The sequence below is a fragment of the Venturia canescens genome, chromosome 2, assembly GCF_019457755.1.
Source record: "Venturia canescens isolate UGA chromosome 2, ASM1945775v1, whole genome shotgun sequence".
NCBI lineage: Eukaryota > Metazoa > Arthropoda > Insecta > Hymenoptera > Ichneumonidae > Venturia > Venturia canescens.
The window spans coordinates 11,387,352-11,399,499 of NC_057422.1; the positions used below are offsets into that span (position 1 = coordinate 11,387,352).

At 39.4% G+C, this 12,148-nt stretch overlaps 1 protein-coding gene across 7 annotated transcripts; it reads right to left on the reverse strand.

Moving 5' to 3' along the window:
- Nucleotides 1-148: 148 nt before the first annotated feature.
- On the reverse strand, nt 149-10,185 carry LOC122405871 (uncharacterized). Of its 7 annotated transcripts, none has more exons than XM_043410922.1 (4): nt 9,928-10,185; nt 3,770-4,880; nt 1,047-1,310; nt 149-906 (listed from the first exon to the last, which is right to left on the reverse strand). In XM_043410922.1, the coding sequence occupies exons 2-4, from the start codon at nt 4,762-4,764 to the stop codon at nt 588-590; spliced, it is 1,578 nt and encodes a 525-aa protein (XP_043266857.1). In that variant the 5' UTR covers nt 4,765-4,880; nt 9,928-10,185; the 3' UTR covers nt 149-587. The 7 variants fall into 7 exon arrangements, with proteins under 7 accessions (XP_043266857.1, XP_043266853.1, XP_043266855.1 ...); XM_043410918.1 differs by lacking the exon at nt 9,928-10,185 and adding an exon at nt 9,206-9,904; XM_043410920.1 differs by lacking the exon at nt 9,928-10,185 and adding an exon at nt 9,206-9,904 and having other exon boundaries at nt 3,770-4,883.
- Between the last annotated feature and the right edge of the window lie 1,963 nt (nt 10,186-12,148).

Consider the following 12,148-nt stretch of genomic DNA (forward strand, 5'->3'; position numbering starts at 1 on the left):
CTAAACAGTTTTCCGTCGACTCAACAGATGAGCAAACATCTCACATTGTCGATAGTTGAATCCATCGGAAACTGCAGTCTCAGCAAATTTCGAATCTGAATTCATCATAAAATCAAGATTTCGACGGGTTCTTAAAAGATGCTAGTAATTTTTAAAACAGCACCGGATTTATTCTGTTCTATAAAAGTGAGGTTAACAAGTGTCACGAGGCTCATTTCATACTCCACCACCTTTCAACGTTCACAAACTATTTCAAATACTCAATCATTTTTTATTTCCCTACCTTCGTATTTACATCTATAATCCATAAAAAAAACCTTTTTATGTGCGAGTCTATACAAAATGGCACCAACAACAGAAACTAAATATTTTCACAAAACTGTATCGAAAAACTTAAAAATTCTAAACAATTTAGAAAAATCTGAAAAACAGTGCTGTGCGAAAAGTGATCGATTCAACGCTTTGTTTCGTCATACGTGTTACATGAAAAATAAAACCTACACGAATAACAGTGTACTTTATCACAAGCAATGGCAAGATAAAAACGAGGATAATAGCACCTTCGGTGAGTTTACCCTTGACGAAACTCAATAATTCAAGCTCTTATCGATGCGAAAAAATTTCTTAACTAATTCCTTGAGAATAGCAGGACATTTGAACAAAAAGCAAGTCGATAAAAAAACGAGAAATGGCACTTTGTGCCAGTAGGTCGAGGTCACTAAATCGTTCGACGAACGAGCCGCGTTTGTCTCAGCGATGCCCTTGGAAAGAGTTTCATTTGACTTGTCCCGCAAAACCTTGAGTTGCTCCTCGGTAAAATTGACAGCTCGATCGATCGATTTGATTAAGCGTCGATTCATCAGCGCCGGGACGCCGTCGAACTTTGCCGTCCAATTGAATGTTTTCCTGTAGGAAGAAAAATGATAATAAAATTTTTTTCAATCCACGAATGCTAGTAAATTAAACGAACTCGTAAATAAATTGCAAGCGTTGGGAAAATTCTCCCAAACAACTCGAAAAATTCTGAAATTTTGAGAATTTCTTACTTCATTAAAAGATATCGAATCCACGAAAAATAGCTCATCGATGACCGGAGTTTCGGCATCGGCATTTCGAGCAGCTCTGACAGATAAAGCAGCCCATGCTCGTAAGACGCTGAGGGAAAATAGTACTGAATGCCCTCCGTAACGCACCGAAGCATGTGTTCCCACTCCGGCGTTATTTCCCTCAAATTTGGCTTGACCCAATACTCGAGAAAATCTCTCGAACGTTCCTTCACCTCTTCGAGACTTCCGGAACAAAAATTGAATCTGAAATCACATTTAAAAGACATCAAACGCGATGACGAATAACCAAAATCGTATATAGCCTGCGATACGCGTTATCGATCCTCGTTTCTATAAAACTTATTATTTAAGGTGCACGCTTGTGTGAACGACGTCCACGATCGAGCACGACCCGTTACGACGCATTACATTTTAATGACTTTTTAAGGAGTTTCGGTACAAAAGTCAAAATATTAAGAAATTGATCAAATTTGGTGATAATGTTCTTCAACATCAAGTGCGAAAACACAAATTTTTTCAAAATTTTCTTCTACTTAGTTATCGAGTAATTACGCATTAAAGCAGATTTCTTATGCCCGGAATGTATACCTATATATATGGAAACGCTATGCTTATACACGTAAACTTTAGTGATCAATTACTCGATAACTGTGTAGAAGAAAAATCTTAAAAAATTTGTATTGTCAAATTTGGCACTAAAGAATATGCGTTCACCAAATTTTACAAAATTCGAAACTTTTTGAAATTTTTTATGTTTTTAGCATGGTTTAGCATGGCAACATTGTATCGCCTGTACCGAAACTCCTTAATTTGATTTTTATAAGTTTCTGTCAACCAATTAATTAATTGCGGTGCAGGCAACAAACGTTTCTGGAAACGACTGTAGATAATTGGAAAATGGAATAATTGGAAGTACTTCAGTAAGTCAAAAATCAAAGAAAGTGAGGAATACTAATTTGTACATGGTTTATGCGCAAGAACCCGAAAAAATTGCGAAATTCTATGTTTTTAGTGAGTTTGAAAAAAAATAAACGTTTCTAAAGAAGAAGAATATCACTTCGACGTGCTGTAAATATAGAATTCTCACAATTTTTTCGGGTTTTTGTAAGTTCGTATGGAAAAAAAATATATGAAAATGAAAAAAAGATTTGAAATTTTTGTTCGCAGCTGAGAAACTTCGACAATCGGACTTTGCGCACAAGTCATGTACAAATTAGTATTTCTCACATTAAAAAAAATGTTTTTTACTCTTGGAATATCCTCAAAACATCCTAAAAACATTCCCGAAAACAATAGATTTATTGACCTTTTAATCCATTTAAACTGACAATTTTCATTCAGTTCGTTCGATTTGGGAGTTAAGGAGGGTGGATCACGAAATTAGAATAATCAGAATTTGATAAAATTTGGTGTTAACATTCTTTGGCATCAAGTATGCAAATACAATTTTTTTCAAATTTTTTTACCCCATGGTTATCGAATAATTGAGCGTTGAATCCAAGTTCTCACGCACGAGATGTATAACCGTGTAAACTCTATACTTATACACTGGAATTTTAGTGTTCAATTACTCGAGAGCTATGTGGTAGAAAAATCGAAAAAAAATGATATTGTCTTATATATTTTAAAGAATACATTTACCAAATTTGATTAAATTCTTATCATTTTGAAATTATTTATATTTTTAACACGGTTTAGCATGGCAACATTGTATCGTCGCGATCCACCCTCCTTAAACAAATATTTCATTGAAGCATTGAGAAAAGTATTTGGCTCCGATGATTCTCTTCTGACCAGACTCTCGAGTGAGCTTATTTCGTATTAAGGAGGGTGGCTAGGGACGATACAATGTTGCCATGCTAAACCATGTAAAATACATTAAAAATTTCAAAATGATAAGAATTTAATAAAATTTGGTGAACATATTCTTTAGAGTTAAATTTGACAATACAAATTTTTTAAGATTTTTCTTCTGTACAGTTATCGAGTAATTGATCACCAAAGTTCACGCGTGTATAAGCATAGCGTTTCCATATATATAGGTATACATTCCGGGCATAAGAAATCTGCTTTAATGCGTAATTACTCGATAACTAAGCAGAAGAAAATTTTGAAAAAAATTGTATCTTCGCACTTGATGTTGAAGAACATTATCACCAAATTTGATGAATTTCTTATCAATTTGACGAACGTTGCCACCCTCCTTAAGGAGTTTCGGTACAGGCGATACAATGTCGCCATGCTAAACCATGCTAAAAACATAAAAAATTTCAAAAAGTTTCGAATTTTGTAAAATTTGGTGAACGCATATTCTTTAGTGGCAAATTTGACAATACACTTTTATAAAGATTTTTCTTCTACGCAGTGATCAATTACTCGATAACTGTGTAGAAGAAAATTTGTAAAAAATTTGTCTTTTCGCACTTGACGTTGAAGAACGTTATCAGCAAATTTATCACTTTCTTAATATTTAGACTTCTGTACCGAAACTCCTTGAATAAAATTGGAATTAAGATCAAGAGTAGAAAAATGGTAACTATGGAAAATTTCATGCTACTCTTCATCTTCCAATACGTTCCACAATAATTTTTTAGTTAGACGTGTCAGTGAGAGTTTCAAGTCATGCATGCATCAAAGTCAGTGAAGAAGGTTTCGTATACGAAAGCAGTTAAATTGGATGGGTACTTGAGAATGGAACTTACTCGTCTTCGATGCCCAGAAGGTATCCGAGGCTTCTCCACAAATGGCAAAAGGCATCAAGATCGTCATCGGTCGATCGGTGAATGCCAAATCGTTCGGGATAGAGGATGACCAAGCCGACAAAGCCGCATTGGGTGGCGGACATTTCGCCCTGGTTCATGCCTTTCGGTCTCTTGAATTTATCATTTTCGGTGTAAGCGAACGGACACTGTCCGGATAACGGAGCCGGACAGGAATTGCGAATGTCTTGGAGCAAAGTGGCTCGTGCAGGGCTCCACGAGTCGTGAATTTTGGACGCTTCGTCGATGTCTTCGAGGCTCGAGTCGAACAGCCTTTGACGTACGACCGCGTGCATCTTTCGCACAGTTTGGAGATCCCTATAGCCGACGGTGTCTTTCGACCAAACGTCAGAACTGTACCAATTTTTAACTTTTACGCCGGTTGACAAGTAGCGCTGAAAAGCGGTGAACGGGTCGCTCGATTTGCCCGTGAGGACCAGAGGCTTGAGCCCGTTCTCGAAGGAAAATAGCGCGTAGAGGGAAAGCAATTGAGCGAAGAAAATACCCGCCATGTTATCCATCGCGAAGCGCTGACCGCGTAGAAATTTTTCGTGGTCCAACCACTCGGGCCTCGCCTCGCATTCGGGGCGCTCACAATCATCGATAAGCGCACTTCCGACGCACAGGAAAGTCAAACTCTTTGGTAAATTTTTGTACAGATTCCCGCACTGGGCGTACATCCAATCCCGTTGCTCGCGAACCGTCCAGACGTCCCAGTCCTTCGGCATCTCCGCCAAACCGTCGAATATTATTTCGACCCTTCGCCGAAAATTCTCGTCGGCTACCACATCGTTCAATCGATCCTCCGCTCGATTGCTCATTTTCCTGCTCGAATCCGATCTCCCCGGGACTTTTGCCGTTGACTCGCTCCGCGACTCACTTCCGGTTTCCGCTACGCCGATCCTCCTCGTCCCTCCGAGCGTCGAACCCCTCGTCATGCTCCGCGATTGTCTCAAATGAAACCCCGCGCATAGACACGATCGTTCGAAGATGAGAACAAAGCTTTGCTGCAACTGCTCCGAAGCATCCGAAAAGCGTCGCTCAGTTTTCACTCCTGCTATTCAAAAATGCTTAAATTGTAGATTATCCGACACAGAAATTATCGATTCTTGTCATTGGAACTATTCAAATTTCTCTTGCAACGTTTCCGAGCGCATTGGAACGGAGGATTTGACTCGCGTGATTCAGTAGCACTCGGATATTCGTGACAGCAAACGCGTTCCTACCTTAATCAGAGTTTTCAAATATCGATGTTTTTCTTGCATTTTTCGAAAGTTGATAAAATCTCCGAAACTATTCAACCGATCCTTACCAAAACTTTGCCACGTGTCCTTTATGACTGTAGTTATAGCGGACATCGTACGAATTTTGAAATTTTTCAGCGTAACTAATTTTTCTCCAAGTAAACAAGGAAAAAAACTTTTTCACAGTTTTTGGAAAGACCAAGGCCGGCGTTTTGCAATTTTTGAAAAAATCATAAATCCTGTGATTTGCGCTGCAACCATTTACCTATTGAATCTCAAACCATTTTTATTTTCTCTCTCCGATCATCGATTCCAGAGATCTTATCAACAGCCACACTCGTTTTTTTGGACTTGTTATCTCTTCCATTTTCCTGCGCGAAAACTGAGTAAAATGAATTTCAAAAAATGTTACTTTTTTATCCGTATTTGTGATTTATGCCGGTCAAAAAAATGCGAGAAACTAGTCTTTTGTTTGCCCGTTCAATTAGGGTAGACCCCTTTTATCTTCCTTGCCGAGAGTCAATTATTGCAATTTCAAATGAAATAACGAAAAAATCATGAAATCTTTAAGATGCGAACGCATGTAATCGCAGGAGGAAAAAAACTGAGAGACTTTGACAAAGTCGAATGAAAGCGAACCCAGCGCGGAAGCTTCAAACAAAGGAAAACATTTGGAAATTCCGGCTGATTGAAATAGCCACGGAATTTTTTGTCGGAGCACGAAAATGTAGAGCGCGTTGATTCCAGGACAGCGAAAAAATATGAAAAACGAGAAGTATTCGTATCCACGGAATGAGCGAATACAGACCTAATTAAAAGCGATAAGCTTCGCAAACGTGACAAGTTTGTCGAGTTTTCAGCGAGGTATTCGAAGCGAAAATAGTTGAACGCGGTACAAACAGGCTGGATGAAGCGAGGAGAATTCGAGAAGAATTTGAAACATTTGAAATAACAACAACAACTCCGCACAACGCGCACTATCGACGACGGAAGCGTGAGCTAGCGAGCGATGTTGTTCTCGAGAAGCGCGAACTCGAACTACGATTTCAGATGTATCGCTTGACTGTCGGGGGACTCACTCGCGGCTCGAGTGTTATGTACTCGGGTTTAAAGTACGACTACCGTAGACCACAAGAATATTGACATCTCCCTTCCACTGAGGAAATAACAAGAGAGTCCTCATCATTGCGAACGTGACGAATGAGTCACTTCGAGCAAAAGTGATAAACTCGATTCCACGATGAGGAGGATCGACGAATTTTTAATTACCGAAAAAGTAAACTTGGCCCGAAGGTTTCATGAAAACCGAAACATTTCCTGCTCAAAAATCGTCTTTCGATCGATGCCCAATTCAGTTGGTTTAGCATGAAAAATCTGTCGAGCGAAAACCGAGCTGAAGGCGGTTAGAAATGACGCTGAAGTTTCCAACGTTGAAGTCCAACGAAATGATGGAAAAAAACTCTCCAATAATTCCAGTAATTCTCCTATTTTGTTCCCTGCCAAATTTGCGATTCGTAGTTTTTCAAGCTGCACCAACGATTCGTGAAATAAAAAATTGGTGAATTACAAACGTTTTTTTCGTTCATTTCGTTGGACTCCAACGTTGGAAACTTCAGCGTCGTGGTTAAAAATTTTCAGCAAATTTTATTTTAACACTAAAATCGACCCCAAAAGTGATCAATGAGATCCCTATTTTTTTCGGCCACGAGAACAAACCATTTGATTTCATTGAATCCGCATGTGCGATCTATGACGAGCTCTAATCCGGGAGCCTACCGAAGCGCTTTTTTATCAACCGAAGCAGAACCGGTTTAGACCTTGAAGATTCTGAAAGTAAAACCGTCTCGTGCGTGAGGCCAAACAATGCGGAGGAGTTCAGGCTCGCAGTGGGGGCCAGGAAAACTGTTGTGAGCCCTTCAGAAATCATTATTTGTTTTGCTCCCGTTTGACGTCGTCGAATTGCAGCAGAGTTTTAGTGAAATTCGCTTTTTTTCGAATCCTACTTCCAACGCAACTAACGCTCGTAGTCGCACTTTGCTTCGCTACGTAATACGAAATAGGATTGTGCAGTCTGCAAGGAACAGCAGAGAGAGCCGCGAACGCTGCCACTTTTATTACTGTTATTTCATTCAAAATTATGCCAATTTTAGTATTTTCATGCTTATGAAAATATATTTACGTTCGCGTTCGAGCTCCGAAGCAGGTATATACTTGCAAATCCCATTTTTTCTCCGAAGCCCGAGCAAAAAATGCTCCTGTGCAACCTCCGCGTATTTGTTAACATTGCGAATACATTCAAATTGCTACTTGCGCAATGTTGCGGAAGTCGTCCGCACGCATTAATAAACTACTCCAACGTAACTCACAAGGTGCATTATATCGACAAGCTTTTAACAGGATTTTCGTTCCCTTGCCATTAGCCATTATCAAAATTGGATGCATTAAATACCGAAAAAGCTCTTACGTTTTTACTCAGCACACATCACTTAGAGACGGAGCGGAGTTAGGAAAAAAAAACATTTCGCAGAATCGCTGGGTGCAGATTTTTACTCAATCTCTCAAGCTGCATTATATTTCTCTTTCGAATTTCTACGAGCGTCTCATTCGAGCTGGAATCTGGATTTTTTAATCTGCCTAAAAATTTCATAGAAAATTAACATTCGAAATAGAGAAGATGGAAAAAATGTTTTTTTGTTTTATCAAATATCCGATTAAGGTAGATCATGAATGTGGGTCGTATTTTATGGGTGTCTAAATTAATGTCAGAGTTATTAATTCAAAATTATAAACACATTTTTTCAACTTATCTTTTGGCGAATGAAATTACAAGTCATTAATCGAACGGGGATCCATCACTGACCGAACCCAAAATTTCATTCATCCCTGGCTAAAATACCATAGTTTTTTATGTAAAAAATCGCTCTAGAGAGCGCAAAGGGAAGTGGATGAAGAAAAAGGTGTTAATAAAAAGACAGAAGGCTATGACGAGAATGGGCCAAGCCAAGAAGAAACAAAATGCCCAAATAAGCAAATACGAGGTTACGAGACCAGTTTTCTTCAATCTTTAACGTAATTTATCTTTATTACTGGTAAGACAATCGTCTCGATTTTTTTCCCAAACTTTCATTCTAATTGTGTACTTTTTCATAAACTTCGTAAGAAGCGTTAATTCGTTATTTGGAAAGATAAATGATTTTTAACGCACAGTCCCTTTACCCCCGTTTTTCTTTTTTTTACACGTTTATATTTATATTTAAACACGTTTATCTGAATAGCCAATAAGACGAGTCCTTTAAAATTTGATATGCGCGTCAGTCGACTAGCCATTTAAACTCTGTCTAAATTTCAAGACTTTCTTAAGAAAATCGTTTCGTGCATGAACTACCTTAAGGAAGGACATGCGTTGCTTGCGATTGAAAAAAGCAACTGAACCTCTTTGCTCTTTTCACGATGAAAGAAACGATTCAAATTTATTCTCGCAATTATTAAAATTATGTTTAACTTGTTTGTTGAGATCGATACATTTTTAATATTATGACAGCGGTTAAAATACTTTCGTAGTTAAATCGTCAAGCAAAATGTGACAACAGCCATTATTTATTTACATGCGTATGCATATATCTTCGTTTCGAATCAGCTGGCTCATAGTGTTTTCAAAGCTTCCACTGTTTGTGTCGTTATTACTCGTTAACCTCAAACAAGTGTTTTTCTTTTTCCATTCCCAAGTGATTTTTACCTGTAACAAGGCTCTCTCGAGACGTCATTGATATGCAAAAACATTATATTATTTCTTATTCTCGTTTTTGGTTCTTCAAAGTTGGGATGATTCTATTTCATTAAATCCAAAGTGAACGTCCTTAATTCCGGATTACGATCTGCGTACACCGATCCAACGTTTCCTTGGGAAATACATCGTCGCTCGTCCTAATCGTAGCGTCGATCAACTTTGCGGATATTTCATCCCATCCAAGAAAAACCAGTTTTATCGAGAGGAATTCTTCATCGAATATTCCGAGTCGATATAACTATATATAATCGCATGTATAGAAACACAAGGAAAAAGCATACAACGCGTGTGCGCATGGGAAGTCAGAGTTCCGCCACTCGCGTGGTGTAAGCAGTGGAGCATGCTCACCTTGACCTACGAGAGCGAACTTATCCCAGGTCAGGCTTATCAAGGCTGTCGCAGACTTAGAATGCGATATAATTCGAGTGGCCAGAGGAAGGCAGACTCTGAAAAGCCTCAGAGCTTTGGTGAACCGTGAGAAACTCCATTATATTCTCGGACCACAATCCTAATGCGGTTCCCACGCCGGGAGATTGTCAATCCTTCCACACTGTAATCATTTTTATTCGTCTCGTCACATTTGAAACGCGCGCTATTGCAAACCCGCAAAATAGTCTTGATGTCACTCAACTATAAAAAACGAGGAGCAGACGTTTATGCTTTTTAAGGCTTCATTTTTTGTCCGTCTGGCAGTGCTCGGCTGACTCGAAAGATTTATAAAATTTCCGTATTTTCGAGTTCTTTCAGTTGTGAATAAACCCTGGAAATCGAGTTGCTTCTCGACCTCATTTTTCCGCTCTCCGAGCCGCAATATGATCGCCATTGTTAGTCACCAATTTATTCTGTACCAAGAACGTCGGGACGAAAAATAAATCATTTCCAAACGATTCATAACAATCATGACGATGGAAGTGCTTAAGAGCTGAAATTCTAAAACTCTTTTCTCGAAGGTCGACCGGTTCCTCACTTTTGTTCGTCACCAAGTCTTTTTCGTTTCAACACTTTTTAGGCGGATGACAACGGCCAATGCGAATTAATGAAATTAAGTTTTCGTACCAAACGTCACTCACATTATTCCTGAAACAAAGGGACGTCGGATCCGCGAAGCCCAATATTTAATTCAATGAAAAATGGAACATTAATCCGCACCGAGATTGCCGGACTGAAGATCAGTCGAATGGCTTCGAATGGGAGATAATCAAGTCTTCAATACAATAGCACGCATTTGTGACGTTTGAATAATTATGTTTTGGGCCTCCCGAGGCAACTGTAAACGTGGAAAATCCAAAATTTTTACACTGACGATGTCGTTGCTCGCAACTGGCATCGATCGAGTCTCGTACACTCGTGCAATGCATCAGGCATGCGCCGCACACTCGCTAAAATTAGAGTCAGCTGATCTGAAATTCGTTTCCTTCGAGTTATCGCACGAGACTCGCCGCGGAGCATCGCAATTAGTTGAAATTAAATTCCAACGGAAAATAAAGTCAAATTATTCGAATGCGATTGTCATCAATATATTTCAGGCCGAAATTTACCAGAATCCGGTCAATGCAAAATGCCAGGAAGGTAAAGAGAACGTTGACATTTAAAAAAAAAAAAAAATTTACTTCACAAACAATCAACATTTTTATGACTACGTAAAATATCTTTGTGTTTGTTGCCTGGTTATAGTGGAAGAATTTTATGGCAAGGAAGTATTCGCCCTTATCAACTCAAGCGAGCGCGGTTTTTTACCGACATCCAGTAATAAAATTCATGCTATAAAACGATCTCTCGATTCTTTGAAATTGCATATGGAAGCGATTTCGCTTTGGTTGTTTCGTTGATTGTTTTCGTCGGAAGTGCTCGTCATTCCAGAAAATGTGACTCTAATTCGAATATTCCGATTCCGTCCGAAACGTTGATTGGTTTCTTGACTCGGATTCCCCAGCAATCAAACCCGAATCCCGCTGATCTCTCCAGCGAATTTTTCTACGCCAGGCGATTCGTTATTAGCATTTGGTAGTAAAATTCAAAAGGAGATTTTCACCACTCGAATTATTCCGGTCTGCATGACTAAAGCTGCAAAAAATAAGCCGCAATGTTCCGTCTCCGTTCATGTCTCGAGCTTAATTCGCGAGCCCGAATATTCAACAGAAAACTGCATGATTTTAAATAACAGTAAAGTAAAAGTGCATGCGAATAGATGATGCTGAAGTTTCCAACGTTGGAGTCCAACGAAATAATTGAAAAAAACTCTCCAATAATTCCAGTAATTCTCTTATTTTGTTCCCTGCCAAATTTGCGATTCGTTGTTTTTCAAGCTGCACCAACGATTCGTGAAATAAAAAATTGGTGAATTTCAAACGTTTTTTTCGTTCATTTCGTTGGACTCCAACGTTGGAAACTTCAGTGTCGTTGCGAATAGATCGGCGAAATTTCAGGTCAGGCCATCGAACATTTAATAAAGAATAAAAACTTGAAAAATCGTCAACTTTCTATTGAATAATTCATTTACTAAATAAACAGAAGTTGGAATGGCAGAATGAGAAGCTTTCCTATATAACCGCGACTTCTCAAAGGCTAAGGCCCAGTCCAAATTTCGAGCGCCCCAATTAGCGCCAGCAAAAAATACGCTCATGCCAGAGGAATGCCTTAAAGAGACTGAAAATTATGATGCGCCGCGGAGAAATAATAAGCAATATACGAAAAGTAGGATCGAAATAATGCACGTGAAGAGAAGGGCGTAGGTGCGGTGTACGGGAGAGTTTCGGAGAACGGAAGTGAGTGCCCCGGGGTCGAGACCCTTTCGGCGGTTTGCTCATGGTTCCGTGAGCAGTGTGCGCATAAATCAGCATTCTGATGATGCTTCGAAGCGAGAGAGAGAGCGAGAGGACCGCGGGGACTGGTGGTCTTAATTCATGCTCGGTGGCCGGCGGGTTAATTGCGACCCCGGACGAGGGAAGGCATTGGCACCCTGCGGCCACTGCTCCTTCGATGGGGCTTCGCACACGTCACTCTGCAAATACCTTCACGTAGTTCGTCTATTAATACAAAATGGATATTAAAAATAATAGCATTACTAACAAGACAAAGTTGGAGGCTGCATGAGTTTGAGGATTGAAGCTTCATCGTTCGCAGACTGATCGTGTCAGGCGCAATCGTCAGGGACTCCAATTTTTACTGACGTTTCGTGTGACTCCGGAGATTTGCCTTGAAGATTAAAAGACAACATGAGGGGATTCACGAAAAACGATCGAGTGAAAAAATATCTTTGAAAATCATCGAAATACAAAACAGCGAAGGCTC